Genomic DNA, 27,607 nt, shown 5'->3' with positions numbered 1-27,607 from the left:
AAGGAAGGGGTGGAGGAAAAACTTATTTTGCATTAACCCATTTTATTTAAAAAAAAAAAAAAAAAATTTGAGGACTGGTGAGACACACTGGTTTTTGAAATTCTGTAATCCAACATAAAAGGTGGGACCAAACATTAAGGCAAAAACACTTGACTAATACATAAACATGCTTTGTAACTTTGCATTGAATGAAATATTTATTGAGTAATGAGTTTCCAGCCATGTGTATAAACAGAAAAATAAAAATCCAGACAAAGGCAGGGCCCCATATGCAACTCCTTCCAACATGAAAAAAAACGTCAATAATAGAAAAGAGGGTCCCCAAATTTGACATCGATTAATTCATTCACAAAATTTCCCATGAAGAACTCCGTCAAGCTATCTGAAGACCACTGCCATCAAGCATCCATATGCTAAATTAAAAAAAGTTGGAGCCACATGTGCTCCTTAAAAACAACTGTATTGAAAACACTTCTTTGCATATTCCTTGGCAAAGTATGTCTAATGCAACAGATGTAGTGCATAGCCCCATAAGTTGCAAGTCTCCAGTAAAAGTGTCTTGTGATGACCAAAACACAAGACACTGGGTACTATGGTGTTAAGTCTTCCTCAGGTTAAAGCAGCCAGAAGAGTGCTGATTCAAAGAAAGTTGCACATGAAACATATTCATTCTGTACAATTTCTAACATAAATCTACACTGTTCACCATTATCACTCATAGAGTGGTGCCACAATACTACACAATGCAGAATTTAAGGAAAAACATTTGTAAAAAGGATGTGTGCTAGGCTTGAGTCTTGTTAGTTGCAATGAAGTAACAGCAGTACTGTGAACTGCTTCACTCCACTTGAACATTACGTACAAGCAGACCCTTCTTAACGCCACCCTGCAGCATCCGAGCTCCCAGGCTGTTCCCTGACATCTCATCTCTGAAAGAGAGCAAGAAAGACAGGAAAGTTAGTATACACAACTAAATCACAAAAATCACAATTTAAAACAGTGAAATAATTCTGTAAATTTAAAGAAAAAAAAAACTACGTATATTAGCCTATACTTTTGTACTTGCAGTGCTTTATCTGTATATGAAGCTACTTAGTTATTCACCTATTTATATAGCTCAGTGATTTTTAGTGGAGCATTTAAGCATACCAGAGTCTAGATAGGTAAACAAGATCAAGTACTTTGCTCAAAAGGTATTACCGCAGGAATCTGAACTGCCTAGCAACAGGCTTGCAGAGCCGACAACTGTTTGCATTGATGCAAACAGATGTTACGGTCAGTAGTGCTGAAAGCCATGCTTGAAAGGCTCACTCAGACTGAACAGGAAGCTACTACATTGTGCTGAACTCTTCTACATACATACATTGGACTGTACTTCCTCTTCTTGGTATCAGGCTGCTCTTGAACACCAATCTTCTCCGTCCTTTCTGCTGATCTGTCTCTGTACCGCAGCTGTGAAAACACCACATATTTTAATAGTGAACAAGCACACCTTACACTCTCATACTTGTGCGATGAGAGCAGAACACCGTTCCATGGAATTGCTCTTTAAATACACACCTCCCCATCTGCTCTGTCATGCCCCTCTAGCTCTGACTGACGGGACCTCCTCTGCGCCAGGTTTTGCTGTGAAAGAGATGACAGTTACAAAAGTGTCCATTATGCCCTCACACACAAACCATGTACTTTTGGCACTGCTCAACAGTGGCACTGACCTTGTGCAGCTCTGACAGCTGCTGGTGTCTCAGGAGGGCCTCCTTACTTGGAAACTGCCTCCTACAAAGCAGGCAGGCCAGTTTGGACCAATCTGTTAACTTCTCTTCTCTGTCCGCAGCCTTGTCGCCACCTGGCTCCTCCTCACTGTCACTCTCCCCACTGTAAGCTGCCACCAGGCCTTGGGGTGGGCTTCTCTTCTGCGAAAAAGGTCGAGGGATGTACAAGAATGTGAGCCAAACAAACAGGAATAATGAATTATGTAAGTGAATAGGACCAAATTTTTTTTTTTTTAATTTAAAAAAAAAAAGGGGGGGGGGGGGGCCAAAAGACAAAGGAACCACCAGCAGGCTGTCTCCTTACCACTCTCTCCTCAATGCGTTTCAGCTGGTCCATCAAAGTCTGTGGTCGTTCAGATAGTGCACCCTGTAAACATGATATAGGGTATACAGATAATGATACATACTAAGATTTTGTTTAAAACCAGAGTAGAAAAAGGATGGTAAGCATGACAACAGGAAACACAGCAAGCAAAAGTGCACACAGAAAGCAGCTGTGGCAGACAATTGTATTTAACGGCCGCTGGTATTTTTGGTATTAAAGCTACCTTCTTTTCCAGAATTGCATAACCAGCATCGGCACTGGCAGACTCTCTTCTGTCATCAGGGCGCCCATGGCCAAATGGCCGAGTTTGACCAGGAGGAGATGCTGCCGAGGATGAGCGAACATTCTCTTTTTGTCTGTTCAAGCTCTTGGCCCACCTCTCCATGTCCTTTGCTATCTGTAGCAGGAGAAAATCACTTTGTATTCACTCACATACTTAAGTTGGCAAGAGGAATATTCCTTAAAAGCATTGCATACTTCTAACATCCTGCAATCTTGTATTTACTAGACAAGGCATGTACTAGGGTAAAACCTGTGCTGCACAATGATTTTTAATGTCATGTAATTTACTCTTTATAGGTACCCAACACTGTACCATGAGGCCCTTCAGTTACCTGTTGAGCAGTTTTAGTTTTGGGTTTCTCCTTCTTGTCCTTAGTGCTGGTCAGGGGAGCAGTGGCAGTAGAAGATGTGGTGCCAGCAGAAGTTCCAGAAGCATCAGTGGAAGTTTGGGAAGGTGCGGGAACATAAGTGTGCCTCTCCCCATCCCAATACATGTATTGCTGTGTGTGGGAGTTGTAATAGTACTGCAGAGACACAAAGCCAGTGACAGACATAAGACTGCTTGCAGAACAAATAAAAACCTAACATACTTTAACAAAAAAATCCAAAGGCTTAATGTGCTAAAAACAGGAATGTAATACCTGTGAGTTGGCATCATAGTAGAGACCCGTCAAGGGATCATAGTAATACCCAGAACTTTCATCATACTGGTATGTAGATACATCTGGTACAGCTGATGGGAAAGAAATTGAGAATGAAACAATGCATTTCTGATGTTTACCTACATACGAAAAGGAAGACCTGAAAGCAGAGGGGAACATGCATCTGACACTTACGATACTGTTGATACTCAAACGGTGTGCCTGGGGTGGCTGGCTCAGTGGGGGCAGCTGGCTGGGGCTTCCCAGTGATCTCTGCCTTTGGCGCAGCTGGAGCCTGGGCATATAGCACAGGCTAGGAAACAAACAGTTGTCATAAGTAGTATGTGTTGAGTATTAACCAGAAGTTGCAATGTGTTGAATATAAGCAGGTCCGCTTTCTTGTACCTGTAAATCAGTCCAACAAGCAATTTCGTATTTTGCTTTTTTGTTAGTTAATGGCTTTCTCCAAAGCAGCTTACAATGTTACAGCACATATTGATTGACCCATTTATACAGTTGGGTAATTTTTACTTGAGCAATTTCAGGGTAGCTATTTTGCTCAAGGGTAGTGAAAGCAAGTGGTGGGATTTGAACCTGTAACCTCCAGAGGCAGCAGTGCTAAACACTATGGTACCTGCTGCTCCCCTTCCTTTCATTATAATCATCTGTTACCCTGCAGTCACATTCAGTGATCTACTGAAAAGCACTTGTTACGCAGTAGACCACAGAGCTGGGTATGGTGGTGCAGTGGATAGTGCTGGTGTCTCAGTGCCAGGGGTGTGCAACTAGATATGGGTTCAGTCTGTGTGGAGGTTACATATTCTCCTTTTGTATGGATGTTTCCTCCAGATGTAGCAATTTTCTCCCACAGTCTAGCAACATGGCTCTGCTCTAGAAACACACAACGTATCTCCCCCATATTGATATTAGCAAACCACTTTCAAAAAACTACAGCCATGTCTCACTTTAAGGGCAGCAAAGATGACCAAACTCAAAAAAGATAAATTAACTAAAAGAGTTAAAGAAACAGGGGGGTGCAGTGGCAAAGTGGGTTTGGCAGATCTGCGATTCAAGTCTTGCTTGGGGTGCCTAGCTGGCGTCCCGCCCTGGGTGTGTCCCCTCCCCCTCCAGCCTTGCGCCTTGTGTTGCTGTGCTAAGTTCCGGTTTGTCGCGACCCCACTTGGGACAAGCAGTTTCCGACAGCGTGTGTGTGAGTGAGTTAAAGAAACAAAGTCACACCCTAGCTCATGGTCTGAAGACACTGCTATGGGCATTAGTATGGAGATGATGCACCACCTGCCATCTCTTCCCATCAAGTTATACAGGCTGTTTGTTTAATGAAGATTTTGTTTTATGGAAAAAAAGATCGAGTAGAATTGGAATTCAGCTCAAAACATGAGCATTATGGAAGCTCAGCAACTAAAGCTGACTGGTATAGAGGTAAAGCTAGATGATAAGACAAAGTGTCAATACTGAGCTAAGAATGCTTTCCAAAAAAAAAAAAAAAAAAAAAGTCATGACAGTAAGACCTGGAAGGTTAACTGAACACAAAAACAAATGTCAAAGAAAAGTTCAAAAGGCTGCGACCAGGATCTCTGCTACTAGCTTGAAAATAAGGTCCAAAGCAACAATTCGAGAACTGTGGGTTTGCCAGACAATGCTGAAGAAAACACATACATACACAGACATTGTCTGAACCGCTTGTCCCATTCGGGGTCGTGGGGAGCTGGAGCCTAACACAGGGTGTAAGGCTGGAGGGGGAGGGGACACACCCAGGACAGGACGCCAGTCTGTCCCAAGACACCCCAAGCAGGACTCAAATCCCAGATCTAGAGAGCAGGACCCGGTCCAACCCACTGCGCCCTCCATGAAGAAAACAGACCAAGACAATTTCTACAGATTCACCTACCACTTTGGACTAGTCTACCAGCTAACTCCTCCAATTAAGATTCTACCTACAGACACATTGCCGATGCACATAGTCTGAATGTTCGCACAAGGAAAATAATAATTTGATTTGTACACCTCTCTGACAAAGAGGATCTCCCGAGAGCTGCTTTGAAGAAACATAATATTAACTGGAGAATTCTGTCTGCGATTGTAGCCTGATCCATCTCAACTGGTGACTTCAAATTGCTCATACTGTGTATATATGTATTTATTACACTGCTCTGGTGTGCAGATTGAGTGTAGTGAGATTAGTGCAGTGTATCTAGCATTGCAAATCACCTTGGATAAAGGCGTTAAAGACTTATTGTATGTTTCTTTGGAGAAAATTTTTATTAAGTTGACTTCATTTAAGTTGCATCAAGTTAATTTGCAATGCATTAGATACCTGTCGCAAAGGTACAACAGCACTCACTAATCTTGAGCAAAGACAAAGGGCATACCTGTGCAGACTGGGTGGCAGCAACAGCCACGGAGGTGGTGGGCGTTGCCTGTGCATCAGTTAGGGGCGCAGGAGATGGGTCCACTCCAGGTGCTTCTGGCACAGAGGAACCCACTGGTGCTGGTGGGACATAAAGCAACTAATTACAACACAGCTTTACTCTGAACACAACATATTTTCTACCAGAGACAAGTTTTAAGATACATTTTTTGTCCTTTAGCATTTTATTCATTTTTTGACAACACAGGATCACAACATACATGTAGAAACAATCCACTGAATAATTAAGAAACATTTCTTAAGCTCATTTTTTATTTTTAATAAAACTGTCATTTGAAAATACATGCGTATGGTCTTTTTATTTATTTACTGTCCAGGAACACGTTTAAGTACATGCAGCAGAACTCTTCCGAGTTCTTCTGAAGGACAAGAGGTCTCGGTGGGCTGAGCTAAAGGTCTTGGGAGTTGCTATAGTATCTTTCTCACCTGCTGCAGAACCCCCATAGCCCCCGATGAGTCCAGGTCCAGAGGTGGGAGGGGCTCTTCCCACCCGCCCTTCAAAGCCTTGTCCTTCAGTACTTAAAAAATCATGCCTCTCCTGGCTGTACATGCCCGCTGCTGCCCCCTGCTGGTACAGGCTGTACTCGCTGACTTGTGATGCAGCAGAGTTACTCTGCGCTGTCTGAACAACAAACATGGTGGAAAAATTACCAAAAGGTGGGACAGGACAGCAATGGACACAGGTTTGGCCCAGAATCCAGATCAGTTTACCTGCGTGACAGCCCACTGTGCGGCTGCAATGGCAGTACTGGCAGCTGTGGCAGCGCTGACCCGGTTGTTGTCCGTTAGAAACACATCACTAATAAAGACAAGACAGACAGGCAACTATAAGAGCAATCAGTGTTATGCAGGTGAATAATTACAGATTTTTTTTTTTTGGGGGGGGGGGGGGGGGGGGGGGAATGCAGAAAGTTAAACTGATTTCATGCCTCTTCACCAGCACGGTGATGCAGTGAGTAGCACTGCTTTCTCACAGTGCCCAAAAGGTGCAAGAGGATGTGGGTTCAATCCCCACTCAGTATGTGTGGAGTTTGCATGTTCTCCTTGTGTCTGTATGGGTTTCCTCCCACAGTCCAGAACTCCTGTTCAGGTTCATCCATAGTGTGTGAGTGACAAAGAAAGCATGTTTCACTGATGTATGGATGAGTGACCCATTGTAAGTAGTGCATCTAGCAGTGTAAATCACCTTGGGTGAATAAGATGTGGACTGGTAACACTACATCATGTTCATCTGATGTCACCTTAGAGAAAAGCATCTGGTAAATTAAGGAAATTTGCAGTTTTTTTTTTTTTTTTTTAAATTTACTGAGATTACCAGTTTGACTAAACAGTTTTGCTATGCATGATTCATACATGCATTCATTCATATTTCATGAACATATTTACATTTATTCACTTAGCTGATTGACATTGTAAGTTGTTTTCTCTAAAACAATCTACCAAGAATTATTTACCAATTTACACAGCTGGGTAATTTTCCTGGAGCAATCTAAGATAAGTACCTTCCTCAAGGGTACTACAATTGGAAGAGGGATTCAAACCTGCAAACTTTAGATCCAGACAGCAGCTCTACCCACTACACTACCAGCTGCCCTCACAACACCTACCCATAACATATCCAATGTATACCTATAATATCCAAAAACAGTACATCTAGTGTTGGTTGCAGCAGTCCAAAGCATATTTTGGAAGCATAGGATGCTAGACAGGGTACTCCCATGATATACTGGTACCCCACCATGGGATTTCTACACAGAAATACAAGAAAATGAGAAACTGCAAACCCACAGACTGAATGAGGACTGTACCAATGATCGATTGCACAGCCCAGGTGCTTTGAGGCACTAGCGCCACTTGCTGTGCCACTCTGCAAATTTTGTACAATTACATGGTTAAATCTCAACATGCACCTCTGTAGGTAAATCCTGGATCTCCACAATTGATAGCTGTACTTGCTCAAAATCTGCAAAACATACTGCCTCTCTGAAATTTACAGACATTCAAAAATGTGTGAAATACAGAAGTGCAGAAAGAGAGGATTGGGAAATGGTACCGTTTGGAGCCTTTAGCGTACTCCACAGCAATGACCTTTCCATCAATGGTGAGCGGTGGCTGTAGAGCCTGAAGGATCTGGAGCAACTGGGAAGCTTCCTGAAGCCAAGCAAGAAAGATGTAAATAACCATTTCCTCACTTCTAGCAAGCAACATTCTACCATATTACAGCATGTTTCACATTGTAATCTTCAAGTCATCTCCCCCATACATGATGAATAAATCTGAGCACTTAGTGAAAGGAAACTGTATTAGAGCTTTCACAGCTGAAGAAAGGGTAATCATGCTGGAAACTCACCACAATGGTGCTGAGCTGCAGGAATGCAAAGCCCCTGTTCAGCTGTGTCTGCTTGTCCTTGATGAGGCGAACATTGGATGGGGACAAGGTGGCAAATGGCACCAGGGCAGCTAGGATGGCATCCATGGATGTGTGGGGCCCCAGGTTTCTTAAGATCAAGGCTAGGGGAAGGTGGGCAGTAAGACATCATAGTCAATAAGTGTATTACCTTATATTTACTGTGGCTACAAACAGAAAAGATTAACGACCCACTCACTATCATTGGCCACCTCCCCAGTTTGGGGAGCCACTGCCAAGGGAAGGACTGGGGGAGTGGCTGTGGTGTAGATGGTAGGTAAAGGCAATAAACCCTGCACAGATTCCTTTAGGTGGCTCAGTGATACTTCTTTCTGTACCAGCGGCAGTTTGAGTTCAGCTTCTAGAAAAGTAGTAATATGAATGTGTTATAAATAGAATAGAAAGGCATATTGCACGCGCACACACGTCTGAAACCCCTTGTCCCATGCGGGGAGCCGGAGCTTAACCCAGTAACACAGGGAGTAAGGCTGGAGGGAGAGGGGACACACCCAGGACGGACACCAGGGAAAAAAATCTGTTCTCAGACAAAAACTGTCAGCTAAGCATTAAATAAAGGAGTTTAAAATTTAGGCATATTAGGGAACAACAAACAGATCTACCTGATTTAGGAATGCCACACTTGAAGCATTTCTCTCTTCTTTTGAAGTTTTGTACCCCACACTACAGAGAGATCATGTCTATGGTTAAAACCAACAGCAACTGAAACAACATTCTTTTAAACTTGTAACATACAGCTGTCTAGAATCATTACCTTCATTACCGCATGCAGGTGAAAACTTCTGAGTAATGTGTTAGGAGTTCTATGCAATAGAAACACAGAAAACAGGGTCTACTTGCACCTTGTTGCAGAGCCAGTCTTCATTGGCACGAGGCTTAGGGTCACTGTAATGCATGGACACTCGTTGTCCCAGAACAGTTAGGATCCCCTGGAAAATACCAAAGAAAAAGATATGGGGGAGGGGAAGAAAGAAGGGGTTGGGAGTGAATTTCAGCATCTGGGCTGGCATGCATGATAGAGAAGAGCCTCAACTGAACAGAGAAAGACGGAAACAAAGCTTGAGTGCAGAAAGTGAGACAGGCTGGAAATGAGAGAGAGCTTGAGAGCCAGAGAAAGATGTAACCTTCAGCTTAAGGGATGGGACGGATATGTTGGCCTGTGGGCCGACCGAAGACCACAACCTCAAACCCCCCCCTTCAAGGGGAAACCTGAAGATGGCTAAAGCTACCCAACCCACCAAGACAATTGCCTTTTTACCAGCCAAAGTCCTTGCAGCCCTTCAGCCTCATTTTTTTAATTAGGAGATGTGAAAAAATGAAAACAGAAGGCAAAAATCAAAGATGAAGTTCCCTTGGAAAAGGCCCCAAAAGGTTTTTTCTTTCAAAAAAAAAAAAAAACCTAAATCAAATGTGAACTGAAACTACCTTGAAACTGAAACCTAAACAAATTGACAGTGCATCAGAATAAAAAGAGTCACTTAATACAGTTCCATATCTAAAACCCATGCATTTGATATGTAAATAAATGGGCACGTACTAACATAGTACACAGGTTATGATACTATTTCTTCAAATGTGACAACAACCTGGCCCCTACTGTTAAACCTTTAAATATTTATACTGCAGTTCTTAAATGGGGACATCCCAAAAACACAAAAGTTATAAATCAGGATGTTCTTAATTGTTTATAACTGAAGATTAACAAATCAGTTATAAACAATATACTTCAATGTAACGGATTCTTCACAATATATTTTCACAGATGAATTAATTGTGAAGAAGCAATTCTATTACTCTGGTAAAAACTCAAAGACTTTAAAATCCTGGCAAACATGTTATAAGACATAAGTGCATCTGCATTTGTTTTGCAGATACCTATACAAATAGCTTAGACCTAAAGCTTATCAAATTCTGTGAAGTTTTTCAATAGCTAAGAAGAAAGAAATGAAATCCTAGTAAAGGCAAATCCCAACTGTAATGGAACAAAAGTACTGGAGAAAAAACACGGGAGGGAACGGGAGCTGTCAGGAGAGGTGTTTCTCTAGAGGGTGTCTATAAATCAATTAAAAAAATAATAAAATAAAATAAAAAAACAGCAGAGTGAAGATAGAAACAGGTGGGGTTGAGTATTGTGGATATGCATTCAAAAGTCCATAGGCATTTTAAAAGAAAAAATACACCATGAAACAAATCTTAAAAGCAGTAGTGGAATAAATAGGATCACTGATGTCCTGATTTTAGTCAATGTATTGACTTATGTTTAGCATCTCAAAACTAGACCCCGAAACATTCTTTTAACATAAAATCAAGAAAGGATTCAACATAAAACCTGTATGACCCCATAAATGTGTGGGTTCCAAGTTCAACCCTTTTACAGCAGCAGTCTGAAAACCAAATTGTGACTGAGTTCCCTCGGGTGACATCACTCATTGGTGCTCACTGCAGCTTCTGTGGGGTCTTGCCTGACAGAGGCAATGCCCTGTGTGTGCTTTGCTGGGTCACTGGTGCTAAGCAATGCCCTCAGCATCTGTGGCACATGTATTGAGTGGGTGGGTGGATGGGTGGGTGTGTATGCAGTGTGGAGTGACCTGGTTGGTCTCCATCCAGCGGGTGGCCTCCTGCAAGTGACTAAACTCGACGAAGGCGAATCCTCGGCTCTGACCTGGAGACACAGCCGCCGGCCCACAGTGACAGAACAACAACAACACAACAACGCAGTGAGGGGTTAGTGCTTTCACATCAGAGGACAGAGAGAGAAAATGTACAGGAGAAAGAGAGAGAGAGAGAGAGAGAGAGAGAGAGAGAGAGAGAGAGAGAGAGAGAAAGAGAGAGAGAGAAGAAAAAGAAAGAAAAAAAGATACTGTCCTAACCACCCATCCACAGATTATTTCCTTACAGTTTCAAGGAAATATTTACCTGGGTTTGAAACATTAACGAAAACCCATAAACATTCTTTTATTTACATAATACTATCTCACACAAAAGACACATGTATATAGACTAAAACAGAACCATACATTCACACTAAAATCATGGGTATCCATAATATTTGCAAATATCACAAATGGCAGAATTGTGCATATGTGGCATATATAAACAACAGCTTCACAAATATTAATAACCCCTCTTCAAGTTAAAGTGTCTTGAAACAAAAACTTCAAAACATTTGAAACTGAGTGGAAAAAGGCAAGAAAATGCAATGTTAGATAAAGTGAAGAAACGTTTACAGAAAATGTAATTGTTCTGCCACTGCAAAAACAGCAAGAATTTTTACTGAAAAAAGTGTGAGTGTTGAAGATGTATGTATTTAGCAAGCAGCCATGCTATATTCTAGTTAGAGGGAAGAGAAAAGAGAGAGAAAGAGGTGGTGGGAAAGAGCTAGAGACTCATGAAATACAGCATCCCCATTCCCGATGGAAAAGTGGGAGTCTATGGTGTAACAGCAATGTTTAGGAACAATTGTGTTAACAGTGAGTAAGAAATTGTAGGATGGAAAAAGGAAGAAAATGTTGACAGAAAGCAATCTGTGCTGTTATCTTACTGCAAACTGAGACTCGAAGGATAAACGATTTTGGGGTGATGGTAGCCTGCTTTCAAAAGTTCCAATGCATTACTAGGAGGTCACTTGACCTCTCCTCAGAAAAAATGGTAGGAGGCACAAATTGGACAGTAGAAGAGAACAGACAAGCTAGAAAGGCCCAAGGGACCACAGGCTCACCTGAAGACTTGTTCCTCATGAGGCGTACCTCTCGGGGCTGGATCCCCTGCTCTTGGAGCTGTGAGCGGATCTGAGACAAAACAGCTGGCATAAGATAGCATGTCCTTGGAAGAATTTGTGTTTCATAGCAAAGGGGTTCACAAAAAAAAAAAAAAAGTCTACATATATCATTTGAAAATTGCATTAACTGACACTGTGTACATTTTTCTGATAACGTGAGAAGGCACATTAAGTAAGATTCACACAGTTTCTAAACAAAACAAAAACTCAAAAATGTACATCATCATGTAAGTGCTTCCAACTGTAAAGAGGAGCACGGGAAAGACTGTTAGTGGAATTCCGAACACTGACTTCATTGACTGTTGCATTGGGCGGAAGCATCCTGAGCATGATGATGTTGCTGGGCCTCTGGCTCTGGTCCGTATCAGCCCGGTAGTCCTTGTCACGCAATTCCGGGTCACTGGGGAAGCCTGCAGTCAGATCCTCATTAGATGGCTCTGGGCAAGCACGGTACCCTCCTTCTCCACTCTCAGCACCACCACGCAGCTGTCGCAAATCACAATAATCCTGCAAATGACAAGAGGGCTCATCCAGAGATACAGAGCAGCTAAGACAAGCAGTGGAGTGGACAAAGCAAGCATTTAGTGCTGTGAAAAAGTTTTTGCCCTCATCCTCATTTATTCTGTTTTTGTGTATATCTCATACTAGATTTGTTTGAATTTCTGAAACAAATCTAACATAAAACAAAGGCAACCTGAGTAAACACAAGATACAATTTTCAAATGATAACGTTATTTATTGAAGCAAAAAAAAGTTATCCAATACCAACTAGGCCTGTGTGAAAATGTATTTGCACTCGTAGTAGATTTCTCCATATCTATGTAACTGCACTCAAAATGGGGATTAGCTGGACTAGATGCAACCAGGCCTGATTACTGCCAGCCCTGTTCAATCATATCAACACTTAAGTAGAACTTTTTCAACAGCATAAAGCTGGTTGAAAGGTCTTACCCAGTAACACACTATGCTAAATTTGAAAAATTCCAGAAACAATGAGGAAGAAGGTAACAAATACATCAGTCTGGGAAGGGTTACAAAGCTATTTCAAAGGCTCTAGGACTCCAAAGAACCACAGCGAGAGCCATTATGTCCAAATGGAAAAATTCGGCACAGTAGCGAACCTTCCCAGAAGTGACCGACCTTCCAAAATTCTACCGAGAGCACAGTGATGACTCATCCAAGAAGTCACAAAAGAGCCAAGGACAACTTTAAAGGAACTACAGGCCTCTCTTGCATCAATAAGGGTCACTGTTCATGACTCCACAATCAAAAAAATGGCAAAAATGGCATCCATGGAAGAGTGGCGAGGCAAAACCACTGCTAACCCAGAAGAGCATTAAGGCTCGTCTGAATTTTGCCAGAACACACCTTGATGATCCTCAAACCTTTTCGGAGGACGTTCTGTGGACTGAGTCGAAAGTGGAACTGTTTGGAAGACAAGCATCCCGTTATAGCTGGCGTAAACCAAACACTGAATTTCACAAAAGGAACACCATACCTACGGTCAAGCATGGTGGCGGCAGTGTGATGGTGTGGGGGAAACTTTGCTGCTTCAGGGTCTGGACAACTTGTGATAATTGAGGGGAATATGAATTCTGCTCTCTACGAGAAAATCCTAAAGGAGAATGTCCGGACTTCAGTCCGTAAATTGAAACTCGAGCACAACTGGATTATGCAGCAAAACAACGATCCAAAGCATAGGAGTAATTCCACCTCTGAATGGCTTTTAAAAAAAAAAAAAAAAAAGGCAAAATTAAAGTGGCCTAGTCAAAGTCCTGAATTGAACCCAAATGAGATGTTGTGACAGGACCTTAAACGGGCAGTTCATGCTGAAATCCTCCAATGTGGCTGAACTAAAGTAGTTCTGCAAACAAGAGTGGGCCAAAATTCTACCACGCCACTGAGAAAGACTAATGTCCTGTTATCGGAAGTGTTTTGTTGCAATTAGTGCTGCTTAAGGTGGCACAACCAGATTTTAATTTTAAGGGGGCAATTCGTTTTTCCACATGGGTGATAGGTGTTGGATAATTTTTTTTGGCTTCAGTTAAAAAAATAGAAATTCAAAACTATTTACGTGCGTTGCCTTTATGTTATGTTGTATTTTGTTTGAAGATCTAAAACTTCAGTATCAAACAAAAATCAGGATAGGGACATACTTTCACAGCACTGAACAATGTTCCATGTTAGGAGCAGTAGATCTGCTTCATAATATATATTACAAGACACTGAAGATATTGATGTGTGTTAGGCAATCTTCAGTAAACTTATATTCCATTCAAAGAAAATGTTTTTAATATCAAATCAAGATAATATCAGCAAGCACAAACATCCAGAACTACCTGTCTCTTGTCTGGACCCTTGTTGTACTGGTCCTCATCCCTCCTCATGCCTCCAAAGTCCTCCTGGCCAGATGGGGCATTTCTCCAGCTCCCCTCATCTTCTAGGTCTGCCAGATTGTCCTCATGTGTTTCTGGATAAACACCAGTACAACCACCCTCCTGTCCTGCCCTGAATGGTCTGAATTCTCCCCGGTGGTCCTCAGGATCCCTATCAAAGTAGTCTCTTTCAAATTCATAGGCATGCTCCTCTCTACGGAATCTAGGATGGGGCTGCTGAGGATGGGAGTGGGCATGGGGCCCACGCGGAAAGTCCTTTCCAGGCCTACCATCTTCTCCCCTGACCCCTCTTTGGCGGAACCTCATCTGGCTGTCAGGGAAAGCTCCGGCATTGTACTCTCTGCCCCCTCCTGCTCCAGTTCTGTCTTCTCGTCTGTACAGCCTTTCATCCATCCCTCTGTCCTCAAAGCCACCTCCAGGCTCCCCTTCTTCACGTCCATATCCTCTATAGTCCATGTCTCTGTAGTCATGCCCATCCAGATCATTTCCGTAACGACCCATGCGGTCGCCCCGACCACCGCTAGGGTGAAGGTAGAGGGTGAAGAGAGCAGAAGCTAGTTCACTATATACAGAACATACAATTGTAACATTTAACTGTGTTTCTAATGAGATTAGAAATTTGTGAATTACAGATAAACCTTTACGCAGCAACTTATGTGGTGTAAGTGTTTAATTCTGCATTTAGAAGTTGCAGAGTAATAGATAAACCTTTATGCAGCTACTTGTGTGACGCATACTGGTTCATATGGTGGACAGTAACTGTACTTTAGAACCACCTGTCTGCACCCAAGTTTCTCTCTGTTGATGTAATGCACTCACTGAGGTGTATGTCGCTTTGGAGAAAAGCACGCCAAATGAATAAATCATGTAAACGTAACGTTAATATTTCAGTGTAGATTCCAGTCCTTGACAAAATACTGTATGCTTTTTGAAATTCTGTGCAGCCCTTGCAAAAAATGTAGATGACTAACCTGTTTTTTTTTTTTTTTAGGGTAAACATGTGCAAAAGGAAAAGCAACAAGGAATGGGGATGAGGAGGAGAGGATGAGACAAGCTGCCGGTCTGAAGGAGGCGGACGGAAGCCAAAGAACTCACCGTCTCTCGTACTCCATGCTGCCAGCCTGGCTTCGAGGCCACCTCCAGAAGGACAGGCTCTACAGATGGAACAGCATCTGCAGGGCACAGGAAAGGTCCAGAGACACGTGTTTTAACAGAGTCCATCGCAGGGGCACTCAACACACTTGCGGTCAGACCGGGGAATGGAGGTCAACCTGACAACCTTCAAATTACAGGTCATGATGATGAAATACAACAACCCTAGGGGCCTAATTGCTTGACATGTCAACAAACGCCGGATAAAAGCAGTTTTAAGCACACGACTGCAGTAAAGATGTACTGTTTTCATACCGCCGTGTGCTCTTCTTGCCAAAAAGGTTTGCAATCAGATGTGCCCTCAGCCTCAGGCTCAGCTCATTCAATCTGCAACTGGAAATGCAAACCTGACAGACAATGCTTATATCTGGAAGACAGACACCTCACGCAGCTATCTTTCTGCGAGTTTTCAGCAACCACTTGTTTTTGGCACTTAGTTTATTCAGATTCGGTTGTAAGTGGCGCAGACAGAGGCCGAGGCCAACTGACCGTCCCGAACGCCTCACCACCACCACTCTCACCGAGTGACTCCACAGGACACTGCCGCGCTGTCATATCATATGATGAAACACGGCAAATTATGTCCAGCTCGGCTGAGCTCGTCTGCAGTGAGACGCAGCTGAGCGCGTTTACACGGGTGCCTCATCGAAAGCGACTCGATAAGTCGGTTATTCTTTGAGAATTATTATACGAGGCAGCCGCCTCACTCACTCGCTGCTGTGCTGGGTGTGGGGGGGAGAGAGAGAAGCGCGTCGCAGAGCCCCTGCCCTGGCCACACGAACGGCGACAAAATTCAATTCAATTCCTTTTTCGAAAACAGCAGGAACACAGCCACTTACCGTTGTTTCGCAGCTCGAAGTGAACAGTAGCCGAAAGCATTAAATTTCTTGCACTTTCCGATTAAAGAAAACACTGTCAAAAATGCTGTCGCAAAACCGCCTCGCATAAAATGGCTACTACGAAAGAGGCGGGCGCAAGGTTTTCTATTGGGATTTGATTGGTCTGCGAAAGGAAGAGCAGTGATTGCGACATTCTGATTGGTCCGTTGCAATCACTCAACTCTCTTTTTAACCTGCGTCCCCGCCCATTTGGAGAATGCGTGTTCCGCCTCGTTGATTGGCTGGAAAAGTGGGCTATTCCTTGTCGTGGTTCCGCTGCATGTAAAAGGCAGAAAAAAAATGAAAAATTTTGTGTCACGTTTGCGGTATATAACTATGTGTGGCATTTTATATATAAGGAGCACGTGTGGCATCTGGAATGAGGGTGTAGTATAAGATATCGATGACACTCGCTTCAAAAGCCAGTTTTCAACAGAGGTGACCAGAGGAACACTTCCAGAAATGAACGAGAACGTTTTTAAAAAAACTTTATTGACAAAAAGAAAAAACAATTACAAAAGTTAGGATCGTGACTAAAACAAAGAACCATATGATGCAGATATTACCACAGACACCAGTGCCAGAGGGAACATAAGAGAGGAAAAATGACAAATTCATAAATGAACCAGGCAGTAAATTAAAAATATAAAACATGAATATACAGACCCTCATACATAAATACGTAATGTACGCTGATGAATTGTCTTTATGACTCATGGAACGGAGGAGAGATAAGCAACCGTTCGTTGTGGGCCATATTTTAAACATGGGCCATACACACACACTGTCTGAACCGTTTGTCCCATATGGGGTCGCGGGGAGCAGGAGCCTAACCCGGCAACACAGGGCGCAAGGCTGGAGGGGAAGGGGATGCACCCAGGATGGGACGCCAGTCCATTGCAAGGCACCCCAAGCGGGACTGGAGAGCAGGACCCGGTCCAATCCATTGCGCCACCGCGCCCCCCCAACATGGGCCATATTAAAATATAATTCACAAAAAGGTTTATTTCAAGGGAACTGCTTCACACGTTTGGATGACAATTTGATATTTTCAGCAAAATCATTTCTTCTTCGAAACAAGTGTACAGGTAGAGTGTTGTTTTCACCTTCCAGAAAGCTCTCCCGCTGTAGCGAGCTACTTTCCCTGGTTGCTCCGCTTAAAATTACCTCTTTGTTTGAATGACTAAATCATTTGTTACTCTTACATTTAGCCTACATTCACACTTTTTGTCCAAAGCGACTTCCAATGAACACTATGTAGTGTTATGAGCCCACACACCTTATTCACCAAGGCGACTTACACTGCTAGATACACTACTTACTCATGGTCACTCATGCATACATCAGTGCAACACACTCTCTCATATATACACACACACACACACACACACACACACACAGTGGGTGATTTTGGAGTCACCAATCCACCTGAACAGCATGTCTTTACACTTGAACTACTTTGCAAATGATATATCCATGTGGGTAAATTTACTGTAGGTGATCAAAATCAGCAGTAATGTATTCATCACTTTTTCATTTGGATGTTGTCTGTGCCACTGCACCAATCAATGGTACTAGCAGGTAGCCTAAACATGGAGAAAAATAGAAATCTGCTTTAATGGAGCATTTACAATGAGTGAAGGCAAATATACAGCACCGTACAAGGCACAATAAGTTATTCCATTGTGCCTCAGAAAAGTACTTTCTCCATCTTTTGTAATCACAGAATGTTGCTTTTACAGTAAAATAAGAACACTGGTTTTAAGTCCATTCCATGATGTATAAACCCTCGTCAGCGCAGAGTGCTGGTGGTTCAGAGCCTATTCCAGAAGCGCAGGGCAGGGCAGAATACCCCCTGGAGAGGGCATCAGTTCATCACAGCACAATCTGTTTAGTCTCTAATTCACCTGTAACACATCTTTGGATCGTGAGAAGAAGCTGTAACATCTGGAACAAACCCGTGAGAACATGGAATGCACACAGAATGAGCTGAATTTAAATCCATGTAAGAACCCACAGTCCAGGAGCTGTGAGGCACCAGCACTACCCGCTGTGGTACCCTGGTTTTAAAAAAAGTGACAGACACACCAGTTACCCTAAAAACCATTTATTTTTAAAGTACAGAGGAAGTTCCAAGATGCATTAGTACAAAAGGTTATTTGCATCAGGATTTTTCTGGGTTTTTTCCAAACAATATTTAATGCAAGATGCATTAAAAATGTAATTGCTGATCCCATTTTTATCCTTTACATTTTAAACATTTTAAGTTTTTAGATTTTGCAAAGGAGGAATAACTGATTTCAGCCAGTAGAATTTCACAAGGGTTAAATATACAGTACAAGAGCAAATAGGAAAAAGACAAAAATACTTTGTAATAAGTCATAATAATAATAACAATGCAAAAGACAAAAATAAGGAGGGACAAATGGAGGAAAGGATGGAGGGAGTATAACTTTTTGATGCCAGTGAGACAGTTTAACATCTTAAACCTACCCTCTTAGTTTGCCCGACATAAAAAAAAAAAAAAAAATGCCAAACTTAAAAGAATTTGCAAAACCTAAACATAAAGAAAAGTCAAATACCTACCACTTTCCAAAACCTGAATATACAAGAGCAGGATACTGTGGCTTTACTCTTAACTGAAATTACTGTCTTACTCCAACCTGGAAATAAAACTAAACTACTTAATTTATTTAAAAATCTACAATTATATAAAAAGGCCATTACAAACTAAATTAGCTTTTTGTTTTTTTTTTTTAATACATTTTATATTCAATGAAAAAGTAGATCTTTAAATAAATTAACTGCTTTTGGTTCAATTAACATGGAAACTGGACCACTTAACAGTTTGTTTAGTTATATAACTTGTAATGACTGCAACAAAAAGGGGGAGCAATGACAGGCACATGAATAGAGTGGGACAAAGGGGGGGGGGTCTCAGGAATGTTTTTAAGAAAACAACAGCTACCCCATTCTTGTCCTTAAATGCCAGGGACATGACAGGAAGATTAGTTAGACAGGAAGGCCAACCTGCCCAGACACATGCACAGAGATACACAAATAGAAACATACATAGGCCAATACTGACAGCCACACTCACGATCACAGAGAAACAGGCACACGGAGCCCCAGAGAAATGACTCTGGCAACTGGGGAGCGTGCTCTACTGCCATGTCCCCCCACACAGCGAAACTCCAAAACACAAATAATGGTCAAAATTGTGAGATCAAACTGCTCATGTGGAAAAAGCAGTAGCTGGAAAAAGTGCTACAGTGTGCAAGGGAGGCAGAAAGGTTTTTTAAAAAAAAAAAAAAAAAAAAAATTCCAAGACCAAAACCTGGAAATCAAAATCCATCATGGTCCCCTACTAATACCTCTCAAATCAGATAAGTCTTCACACCATCAGACAGTTTGCACTTTTTTTTTTTTTTTTGGTTAAAATGAAAAATGAAAACATTCATCTATATTAAAATGTAACTTTTCTCTATATTCCATCTACTTTGGCCTGTTGTGATTTTATCTTCATATGTCTCCATTCTCACTGCATGGCCTATTTGGTGACATTTCCCTCCCCTCACTTTTAATTATCCTTGGCCTGCTGAAATTCCCCCCTCTCTCCCTCCCCCTGTTTGCCCCATCCCTCTATAGCAGGAGGCAGGCATTCTTCTTCCCACGTTTCTTGGCCTGCAGTGCTGCTCTGGTGGCCATTTCGAAAACCTCTCTGACACCATCCTTCGTTTTGGCTGAGCACTCTAGATAGCCAAATGCATTAATGCGATTGGCCATGTCTCGACCCTCTTCCGGCTTCACTGGTTCCTTTGAAAAAAAGAGCAACAAGTGAGTGTTACATAACCAGTGGAAACTGCTATGGAGTGATGCCTAGGAAGAAGCAGAGAAACAATGGGAAAGCGTCACATACAAGTGTGTTGTTTTATTTGTGGGAAATGGAGGGTGGCTGAAAAAAACAGCAGGAACTAAAAATGATCTACTATTTACTTACTACTACTCCTTCTGCTTGCACAATGATCAAAACCTATAGTGTCTCCTCAACTTACAAACATAAATGGTTTTGTTAATAACTCAATTGTCACTTTTACCCATAAGGTGCAACCAATGAAAACTTAATAGAAGTCAAATTTATTCACTTAAGCTGGGCAAAAACGTGTGGATACAGTTTTTATAACTAAAATACTTGGTCTATTTTAGTCCCTTTTAAACTTTGAGCTTCATTGAAATATTAACTATAAACAAATGCAGACTCCCCGTCTGGGGTGTGTCCCCTCCCCCTCCAGCCTTGCGCCCTGTGTTGCCGGGTCAGGCTCCGGTTTGCTGCAACCCCGCTCGGGACAAGCAGTTTCGGGCGATGTATGTGCGTGTTATGTAGACTCATGTAAACAGCCCCAGTTCCAACTCCAAGTCTAAGTGAGGTGGCTCCAATGCTAGTTTTATTTGTCTATTTCTGGCCTTGTTTGGTGTTTTGCTTTTGTGTCTTCCTTACACTTGTGTCCCACTAGTGTAGCTGTATGGAGGGAAAGAGGTCCACTGGCGGACCTGCACAAAGTGCCCAATAAGACACAATAAAAGCAAAACACCAAACAACACCAGAAATACACAGCCATCCACAGCTGGGACATGGATCTGCAGATCGGATGATAACCTGACTTCAGTCTGTGTGAGTCCATGTTGCTTGGCCCACAGATTTTTCCATACCATTTTGCTTGATAATGTGGAAGCAATGCCTAATGTCATTCACACTACAGTCGGAAGACTTCAGACAAGTCACCGCACACATTTTTCAGCAACAAACTGAAACAGCTGAGCTGTGAGTGTTTCTGTTTACCTACACACTGTGTATTTGCACACTCTTGTGGTTGTCTGGGTGTGGTATTCACCTGCTCCAGTCTTGTTCCAGTGGCTTTTCTCACTACTTTGTTATGTGTGCACTACTGTAGCCTTGTGCAGTTTCCTTCTGGACCAACAAACATTTTATCTATCTTTAAAGGCCATCTCCATAAACTCCTGTCTGATGCTGACAATTAATCCCTTATGCATGTGCAATGTTCGTCATTAATGCACTTTCGCTTTATCTCTACTTTAGGCTCCATAGTAAAAGCTAGTGTTCTTACTAGTGCTGTTAGAGTTATCAACACTCACCATGACCAGACACAAACTTTAAAAAAGACGGAAGTGAGTTAAATAAGGTGGTTCCACACACCCATTTTAAGAGTCCTTCAGTTCCATCAAACTATTTACCAAGAAAATGCAGGTCATTTGACTATGCTCGAAATTTTAGAAAGTGAAGAAAATTTGCTGTACATCTTGAAAAATTCACACCTTGACTATTTGTAACAAGAGCAGGCAGTCTATTTCCTGGCATAACAAAGGTCAACTCATCGGAAATCAAAGAAAAAAAATTCACATTAGGTTAGGAGATGATTTTCAAGACAAGACATGAAATACATTGGGCAAATGCATTATCCTCAACTGCCTCCATTTTTTATATATGCTCTGATAAATCATTTACAAGACTGTGTACAGAGTAGTCCCTGTTGAAGGTTAATAAGTCGGTGACAAATGAACTGGATGACTGTCTTATGAAATGTGCTACACGACACTCACGTTAAGGATTAATTTCACTAAGACACCTTAATTTCATCAAGGTCAGAGCTTAATGCAAGTTCTCTATACCTGTTTCATTTTGGCCAGTTCCCGACGTGTGTGTTCATCATTACGTAGGTCCTTCTTGTTGCCCACAAGTATGATAGGCACATTGGGGCAGAAATGCTTCACTTCAGGAGTCCACTTCTCTGGAATATTTTCTGTTAAGCAGAACATTAAAGTGCAGCAAAACCATGAACCATTTACACCTGCATAATAGTCATTTATTTACACATGGCAGCAAATATGCACAGTTTTATACTTACCCAAGCTGTCTGGGCTATCTATAGAGAAGCACATTAAAATGACGTCAGTATCGGGATATGAGAGCGGTCTCAGTCTGTCATAGTCCTCTTGGCCAGCTGTGTCCCACAAAGCTAGCTCCACCTGAAACAAGCAGGGATAATGGACAGTAATAAAATAAGTCAGCACCATGCCTGTTACACTACAGAGCATCTGTAACCAGGGATGACTTAATAATAGTCAGTGGAAGCAGGGCATGATTACCAGGACTCAGAAAAATGGGCTAAAAACTAGTTGGACTAAAATCAGAATGTTCCAAAATTCAAGTATTAGAACAAATGGAGATATTTTTTATAGCCCTTGCACGATCTAACAGATAGGGGGTTTAAAACAATTTACACTTTTAAAAATTGACCATGACACTAGCACAATTATTGTTAAAAATGAGGCACAAAATACAATTTGCTTCCTATCCGATAGATCAGTCCGGTTCCTATACTGAATGAAATATTTACTGCGAGGATACCCTTCAACAGTGAAAGGGCAGGGCGTACACAGGCATGCTTGTGCATACTCAGTTTCTTTGAGTAAAGCAACTGCATTCACACCTTCAACTCAAACATGCAAAATTAATCTAAAAATACAGTCCAAGTTTTTGCAGACTACTCTTATTTTTATATTTCTAATTGTGTTTATTCTGCTCTCAACAACTAAAAAAAACTTACCTACAGAACATGAACTGTGCTTGAGAGGAATCTCTCTGTTGACTGAACAGCTGAGAAGGCTAAATCCATAACACCTTTTCCTCAAATACTAATCAAACAGTTAATGACAGCTGATTCTGCACAGACGGCCAAAGCTGCCAGACAAGCTTATGCGATTTTAGGACAAATTAAGTTAAATAACCAGCATAATTAAGCAATATTAAAATCAGAACCGATACAGAACAACCAGAAACATCAAATTTGTTTCTCGCCTTTATTATAGCTGTAAAAAAGGCAAAAACAGACAACTCTGCAGAACAAAAGATATTTGTACTCCTGCTGAGATTTGACACTCCTGAATGTGCCAAGTTCAGAAATACATTCATCATTCATTTTGACTCACATCAGTAAAACTGGAGAACTCTGATAAAGAAACAAACCACAAATACAAATGAGCTGTAAAATCTTACATATGGAATACGTATGAAAACATGCAAATGCCTTTTACTGTATATTACAGTAGAATGTGAACCTCACCTGCTTGCCATCCACTTCTATGTCTGCGACATAGTTCTCAAACACAGTGGGCACATACACCTCCGGAAACTGGTCCTTGCTGAAGACAATTAGCAGACAGGTCTTCCCGCAAGCTCCATCTCCCACAATTACTAGTTTCTTCCGGATGGCAGCCATCTGCAAGAAAATAAAGACAGACAGTTTGAAATAAGTATTATTAATTTCCTTAGACACCCTTTTTTAACTAATGTGTCAAACATACTTTACAGGTTCTTCTGTGTTTACCAGGGATGATGAAATCAAAGCACAACATGTACATTACTATGCCTTTTGTTTTGCTGGTATATCATAACAAAATACATTTAAGGAGAAGCTAATTATCTGGTGTCATTATCCACAAAAATTACACAACCAACTTTATAAATTTTGTCTACCTATACAACTGGGATTTATTAATTCAATATTGTAAAAAAGTTCTTTTCACAGAAATTTATGGAAAATCTTTGATCATTAAGGAACTGGGCTTTTGAATCAAATTGTCTGCAAACTTGGAGGTAACAGAAGGTCAGTCTGCAAGTGTGGCATCACCGTCACTGACAAAGTATTGACAGAAAAATCACTCCTGAAAGAGTACCAAACAGCCTTGCTCTTATTAGCTCATATACATGTAAAACAGTGATTTTAACATGTTACATATTCCTGCTGAATCTTGCACATAATATTTTTATTGTCTGAAATTAAAATTCTTACTTTCAAAACAAAAACTTGTTTCATCCAGTGATCAAATCCATGGGACATTTACTGAGAACACCACATTTTATTACAACATGCATACATAAACTCATGCAATACATTTCCTACATGTTCAAGGGATTCAGAAATTAGTTTCACAGCAGGTATTAGAGAACACATTAATCCATATTACTTGGACAATTATTGATGAGCTTCTTCCAACAAACTGATGTAGAAATGTTGACTGAAATATGAAATATACATTACAGATGAATTCGTAACACAAATTCACAAAACTAAAAGTTTTTAAGTTATTATTGTGGAAGTACTACTACTCTATTACTACTACTAGTTTCTCTGCACTGGCTTCCTACAGCTGCCCGGATCAAATTTAAGACCCTGGACGGTTACGGCCTACAAATGCTTTAATAGAACTGCACCCAGCTATCTGCAAGACTTGATCAACTGCAACACCCCAACCAGACCGCTTTGCTCGTCTACTTCTGCCCACTTGGTTGTCCCACGCACAAAAAATAAAGCGCGGAGGTTCTCAGTTCTGGCTCCAATGTGGTGGAATGACCTCCCCCTCTCACTCAGAACTGCTGAAATGCTGTCTACACTCAAGAAGGGTCTGAAAACTCACCTTTTCCAGACGCAATTCGCCCAAGATCTCTCCAGCTCACGTATGGTGTAAATGTTCATGCACCGTAACTTTATGATAATGCCCAGATAAACCTTTACACAGCCGCTACTCCTGTAATGTATGTAAATGTTTGTGTACTTTTTTTTTTTTTGTAATTTGGAGGAAGGTGATCAGGATTCATCTATTCTTAGTTTTATGCACCTACTCATGAGATGAACATTGGTGCATAAAGTGGAAAGAAAACTGGGTTTACTTAAGAATCACATTTTCAACTATGTCTTTCTTTCTCCTAATGTAATGCACAAATTGTATTTCTCTGAGATGTACATCACATTGGAGAAAAGTGTCTGCTAAATGAATAAATGTAAAAAAAAAAGATCTAGTTCTATACAACTTAGTTAGTACACTGAAAAATGTTGTATAGGTGCAACCATTCCATTTTATTAGGATAAACTAAAAAGATAATTTACTTCACAAACATCCCTGTGTCAAGCTACAGGTAAAACCTAATTTTTTGTTAATTTATTATGTAATGAATTGCTCCTACACGGCATCTGAGTATTCAAGTGAGTTATACAAAAAAACTGCTTCTTACGTGTTAAACAAAAGAGGTTTTCTTTTTTTTTTTTTTTTTCCCGTATGCCTGGACAATCTTCCCCGTGGCACAACTGCACAAAATTGAAAACTGCTACTCAAACTACAGGCCATAATCAACAGTACTGAGCCACCCGGCCAAGCGGAGATCGCCTCTTTCACCCCCGAGTCTGAGCCGGAAGTACAGATGAGGAAGTAAGGCCTGACCGGAAGAAGGGGGGGTTCACACATAAAGGTCCATGTTCACATACATGCACAAAGAAACACGGAAACTCTTACAGGGTCACCTTTATACATACTTAAAAGTCACATTTTAACCCCACGCTTCCGTATCACGACTATATTCTTAAAGTTATGATGAAAATGAGCGATATTTCCCCCCCCCCCGCGCGCGCGCGCGCGCGAGACCCTCGTCAGGGCCCACGCGCCGCCCCGCCGCACCCAAAAACCGCCTGAAACTTTATTTTGATAAATATTCTGATATGTACTAGCTGACAAAGATGTACCGACAAATACTCGTCGAAGTTTTTTACCCCCCAAATCTTGAAATAATATATAATACACTGCTTAACTGAAAAGCTATCTAACTTGGCTAAGTAGTATCGAGTCTAACGCGCCACGTAGCTACGTAAGTCGTTAGCAAAAAAGAAACCAACTCAACTTGTTAAGTACCGTGTGTTTATCGGTCGGTTATTTATGATATTTTGCTTCTAATAACCATTTGCTCGAAGGTTATTCAAAGCATAGACTAGTCAAAGACAACAGGCTGGTGAAATGGTTAGTCGGTGACTGCAGTCAGTCAATTGCGTCTGCGTCTCGTAGCGCAACTTAACTTATATACTTATTTTCACAGCGATTTTTTGTTACCTACTTTATCGTGTTAGCCTAACGCCACTGTTTTAGATCCTGAATTGGATTATCGATAATGACGGGCTAGTAGTATCGAAACAAGAGCAGGCAGAGTCACCGTCCACTGCCAACAAACAGGATTCCGTCCAGAAGCCAACCGGCACGCTAGCTACTAGACTACATAACTGATATGATAACATTCAACATTGTACTTCTCAAATTTCATCTCTAAGATAATATTAAGTAATAGGTCATAGTTTAGCTCGTGTGATGCTGCTCACGAGTTGCTAGATTACACATCGTGTGTGCGCGAACGAGATTAGTCGTCGTTAGCTGGATTACTCGCTATTTTTATTCCACCAGTCACACTGTGTACGCTTAGATTCAGGCAACAGCTGAACGCGTCCTTCATATATATGTTTAAAAAAATGCCCTGAAATACCTCTCAGATGGGCACTGTACGTGACTCACACAGCTACATTTTGATCATGCAGAAACCGAAAAGGAATTAGAACTTTTTTTACCGTTTGTTTTGTCTCAGTTGCGTCCGCTTTCCACCTTTCTTGCGCGACTCTGAGACCACGCCCCGTTCCACTCAGCAACGTTATAACCCCGCCCATCATAACAGATTTTAACCAATAGAAACTCTGTATGTATTGATTGACAGTAAAACCCTTCTTTTTATAGAAGGTTAACACTAAATCTAGTTCATTGGAAGTCGCTTTGGAGAAAAGCATCTGCTAAATAAAAAAATATGAACGTAAACGCTACAAATGAAAGGTTCCAAAGTGTTAGTTAATATAAATATGTTGGGTCTGAAAAATGGGTGAAACAGTGGTTTACCTATTTTATATTGCTACATTGGAAATAACGAAAATGTGTAAGAATACATACTTTTACCAGAGATTTTCAGTTGTAGCCGTTTTTAAATTTTAGGCGTCCTATGCACTGTATTAAAATGAACTTCCAACATTCCAAATCCAGTGGCCATAAACGAATGGGCTCTCGTCATAATTTGACTGAAGAAAACTTTCATAAATGACAAATGAACAGTAGTTTATAAAACACGATACCTGGCTACAGTACATTGACTGGTAGAAAAATGTCTGTTGCTAGAGCTGTTATGGAACTATAAGTGATATACTCAGTAGTTTGGTTTTTGTGAGGTGCCCTCCTGTTTCCCAGCTTGTTTTACACATGGACGAGATATCCGGCATTGCCGCTGCAGGCCTGAGACACTAATACCCTGGGTCTTACAGTATGTGGCGACCTGGATTTACATTTACATTTACATTTATTCATTTAGCAGATGCTTTTGTCCAAAGTGACGAACATCTCAGCAAAAGCACAATTTATGCATTACATTAAGAGAAGGAGCCATAGCTGCAGACATGAAAGTCTCAAGCAAACCTAGTTTGTTCCCTATCACTTGCTGCACCGAGGTTCATCGTTTGAGTAGGTGCATAAAAGACAGGATGGACAAATCCCGATACCCTCTCACCAATTTTTTTTTTTTTTAATATTATACACAAATGAGCAAGTACAATGCCAGAGTAATGGCTGAATAAAG

The 27,607-nt window shown here is 41.4% G+C and overlaps 2 protein-coding genes across 3 annotated transcripts; both read right to left on the bottom strand.

The window, feature by feature from the left end:
- Positions 1-80: 80 nt before the first annotated feature.
- On the bottom strand, positions 81-16,167 carry rbm10 (RNA binding motif protein 10). The gene is made up of 23 exons (XM_018725972.2): positions 16,060-16,167; positions 15,164-15,240; positions 14,012-14,588; positions 11,964-12,179; positions 11,613-11,682; positions 10,483-10,556; positions 8,737-8,823; positions 8,497-8,557; positions 8,076-8,237; positions 7,820-7,980; positions 7,523-7,620; positions 6,181-6,268; positions 5,896-6,091; positions 5,411-5,529; positions 3,216-3,333; positions 3,021-3,112; positions 2,712-2,903; positions 2,321-2,494; positions 2,077-2,139; positions 1,716-1,913; positions 1,561-1,626; positions 1,364-1,452; positions 81-929 (listed from the first exon to the last, which is right to left on the bottom strand). Exons 2-23 carry the CDS (start codon positions 15,178-15,180, stop codon positions 839-841), a joined length of 3,009 nt encoding a protein of 1,002 aa, XP_018581488.1. The 5' UTR covers positions 15,181-15,240; positions 16,060-16,167; the 3' UTR covers positions 81-838.
- A 3,450-nt stretch (positions 16,168-19,617) lies between these two features.
- On the bottom strand, positions 19,618-26,626 carry LOC108918464 (rho-related GTP-binding protein RhoA-C). Of its 2 annotated transcripts, none has more exons than XM_018725733.1 (5): positions 26,562-26,626; positions 23,241-23,396; positions 22,023-22,143; positions 21,787-21,917; positions 19,618-19,914 (listed from the first exon to the last, which is right to left on the bottom strand). In XM_018725733.1, the coding sequence occupies exons 2-5, from the start codon at positions 23,394-23,396 to the stop codon at positions 19,741-19,743; spliced, it is 582 nt and encodes a 193-aa protein (XP_018581249.1). In that variant the 5' UTR covers positions 26,562-26,626; the 3' UTR covers positions 19,618-19,740. The 2 variants fall into 2 exon arrangements, with proteins under 2 accessions (XP_018581249.1, XP_018581250.1); XM_018725734.1 differs by lacking the exon at positions 26,562-26,626 and adding an exon at positions 26,480-26,557.
- Between the last annotated feature and the right edge of the window lie 981 nt (positions 26,627-27,607).

This window comes from Scleropages formosus, chromosome 22, assembly GCF_900964775.1.
Source record: "Scleropages formosus chromosome 22, fSclFor1.1, whole genome shotgun sequence".
NCBI lineage: Eukaryota > Metazoa > Chordata > Actinopteri > Osteoglossiformes > Osteoglossidae > Scleropages > Scleropages formosus.
The sequence above is the reverse complement of the archived record's forward strand: the minus strand, read 5'-3'. Positions and strand labels throughout refer to the sequence as shown.

Coding starts and splice junctions, on each gene's coding strand:
- rbm10 (XM_018725972.2), bottom strand. Junction 8,238..8,496: donor GTGTGGCATTCCTAAATCAG/GTAGATCTGTTT, acceptor CTACTTTTCTAG/AAGCTGAACTCAAACTGCCG. Junction 930..1,363: donor AAGAGGAAGTACAGTCCAAT/GTATGTATGTAG, acceptor GCTCTCTTTCAG/AGATGAGATGTCAGGGAACA.
- LOC108918464 (XM_018725733.1), bottom strand. CDS start 23,396: ATGGCTGCCATCCGGAAGAAACTAGTAATTGTGGGAGATGGAGCTTGC. Junction 21,918..22,022: donor AGATAGCCCAGACAGCTTGG/GTAAGTATAAAA, acceptor TCTGCTTAACAG/AAAATATTCCAGAGAAGTGG. Junction 19,915..21,786: donor AACTGGCCAAAATGAAACAG/GTATAGAGAACT, acceptor TTTTTTTCAAAG/GAACCAGTGAAGCCGGAAGA.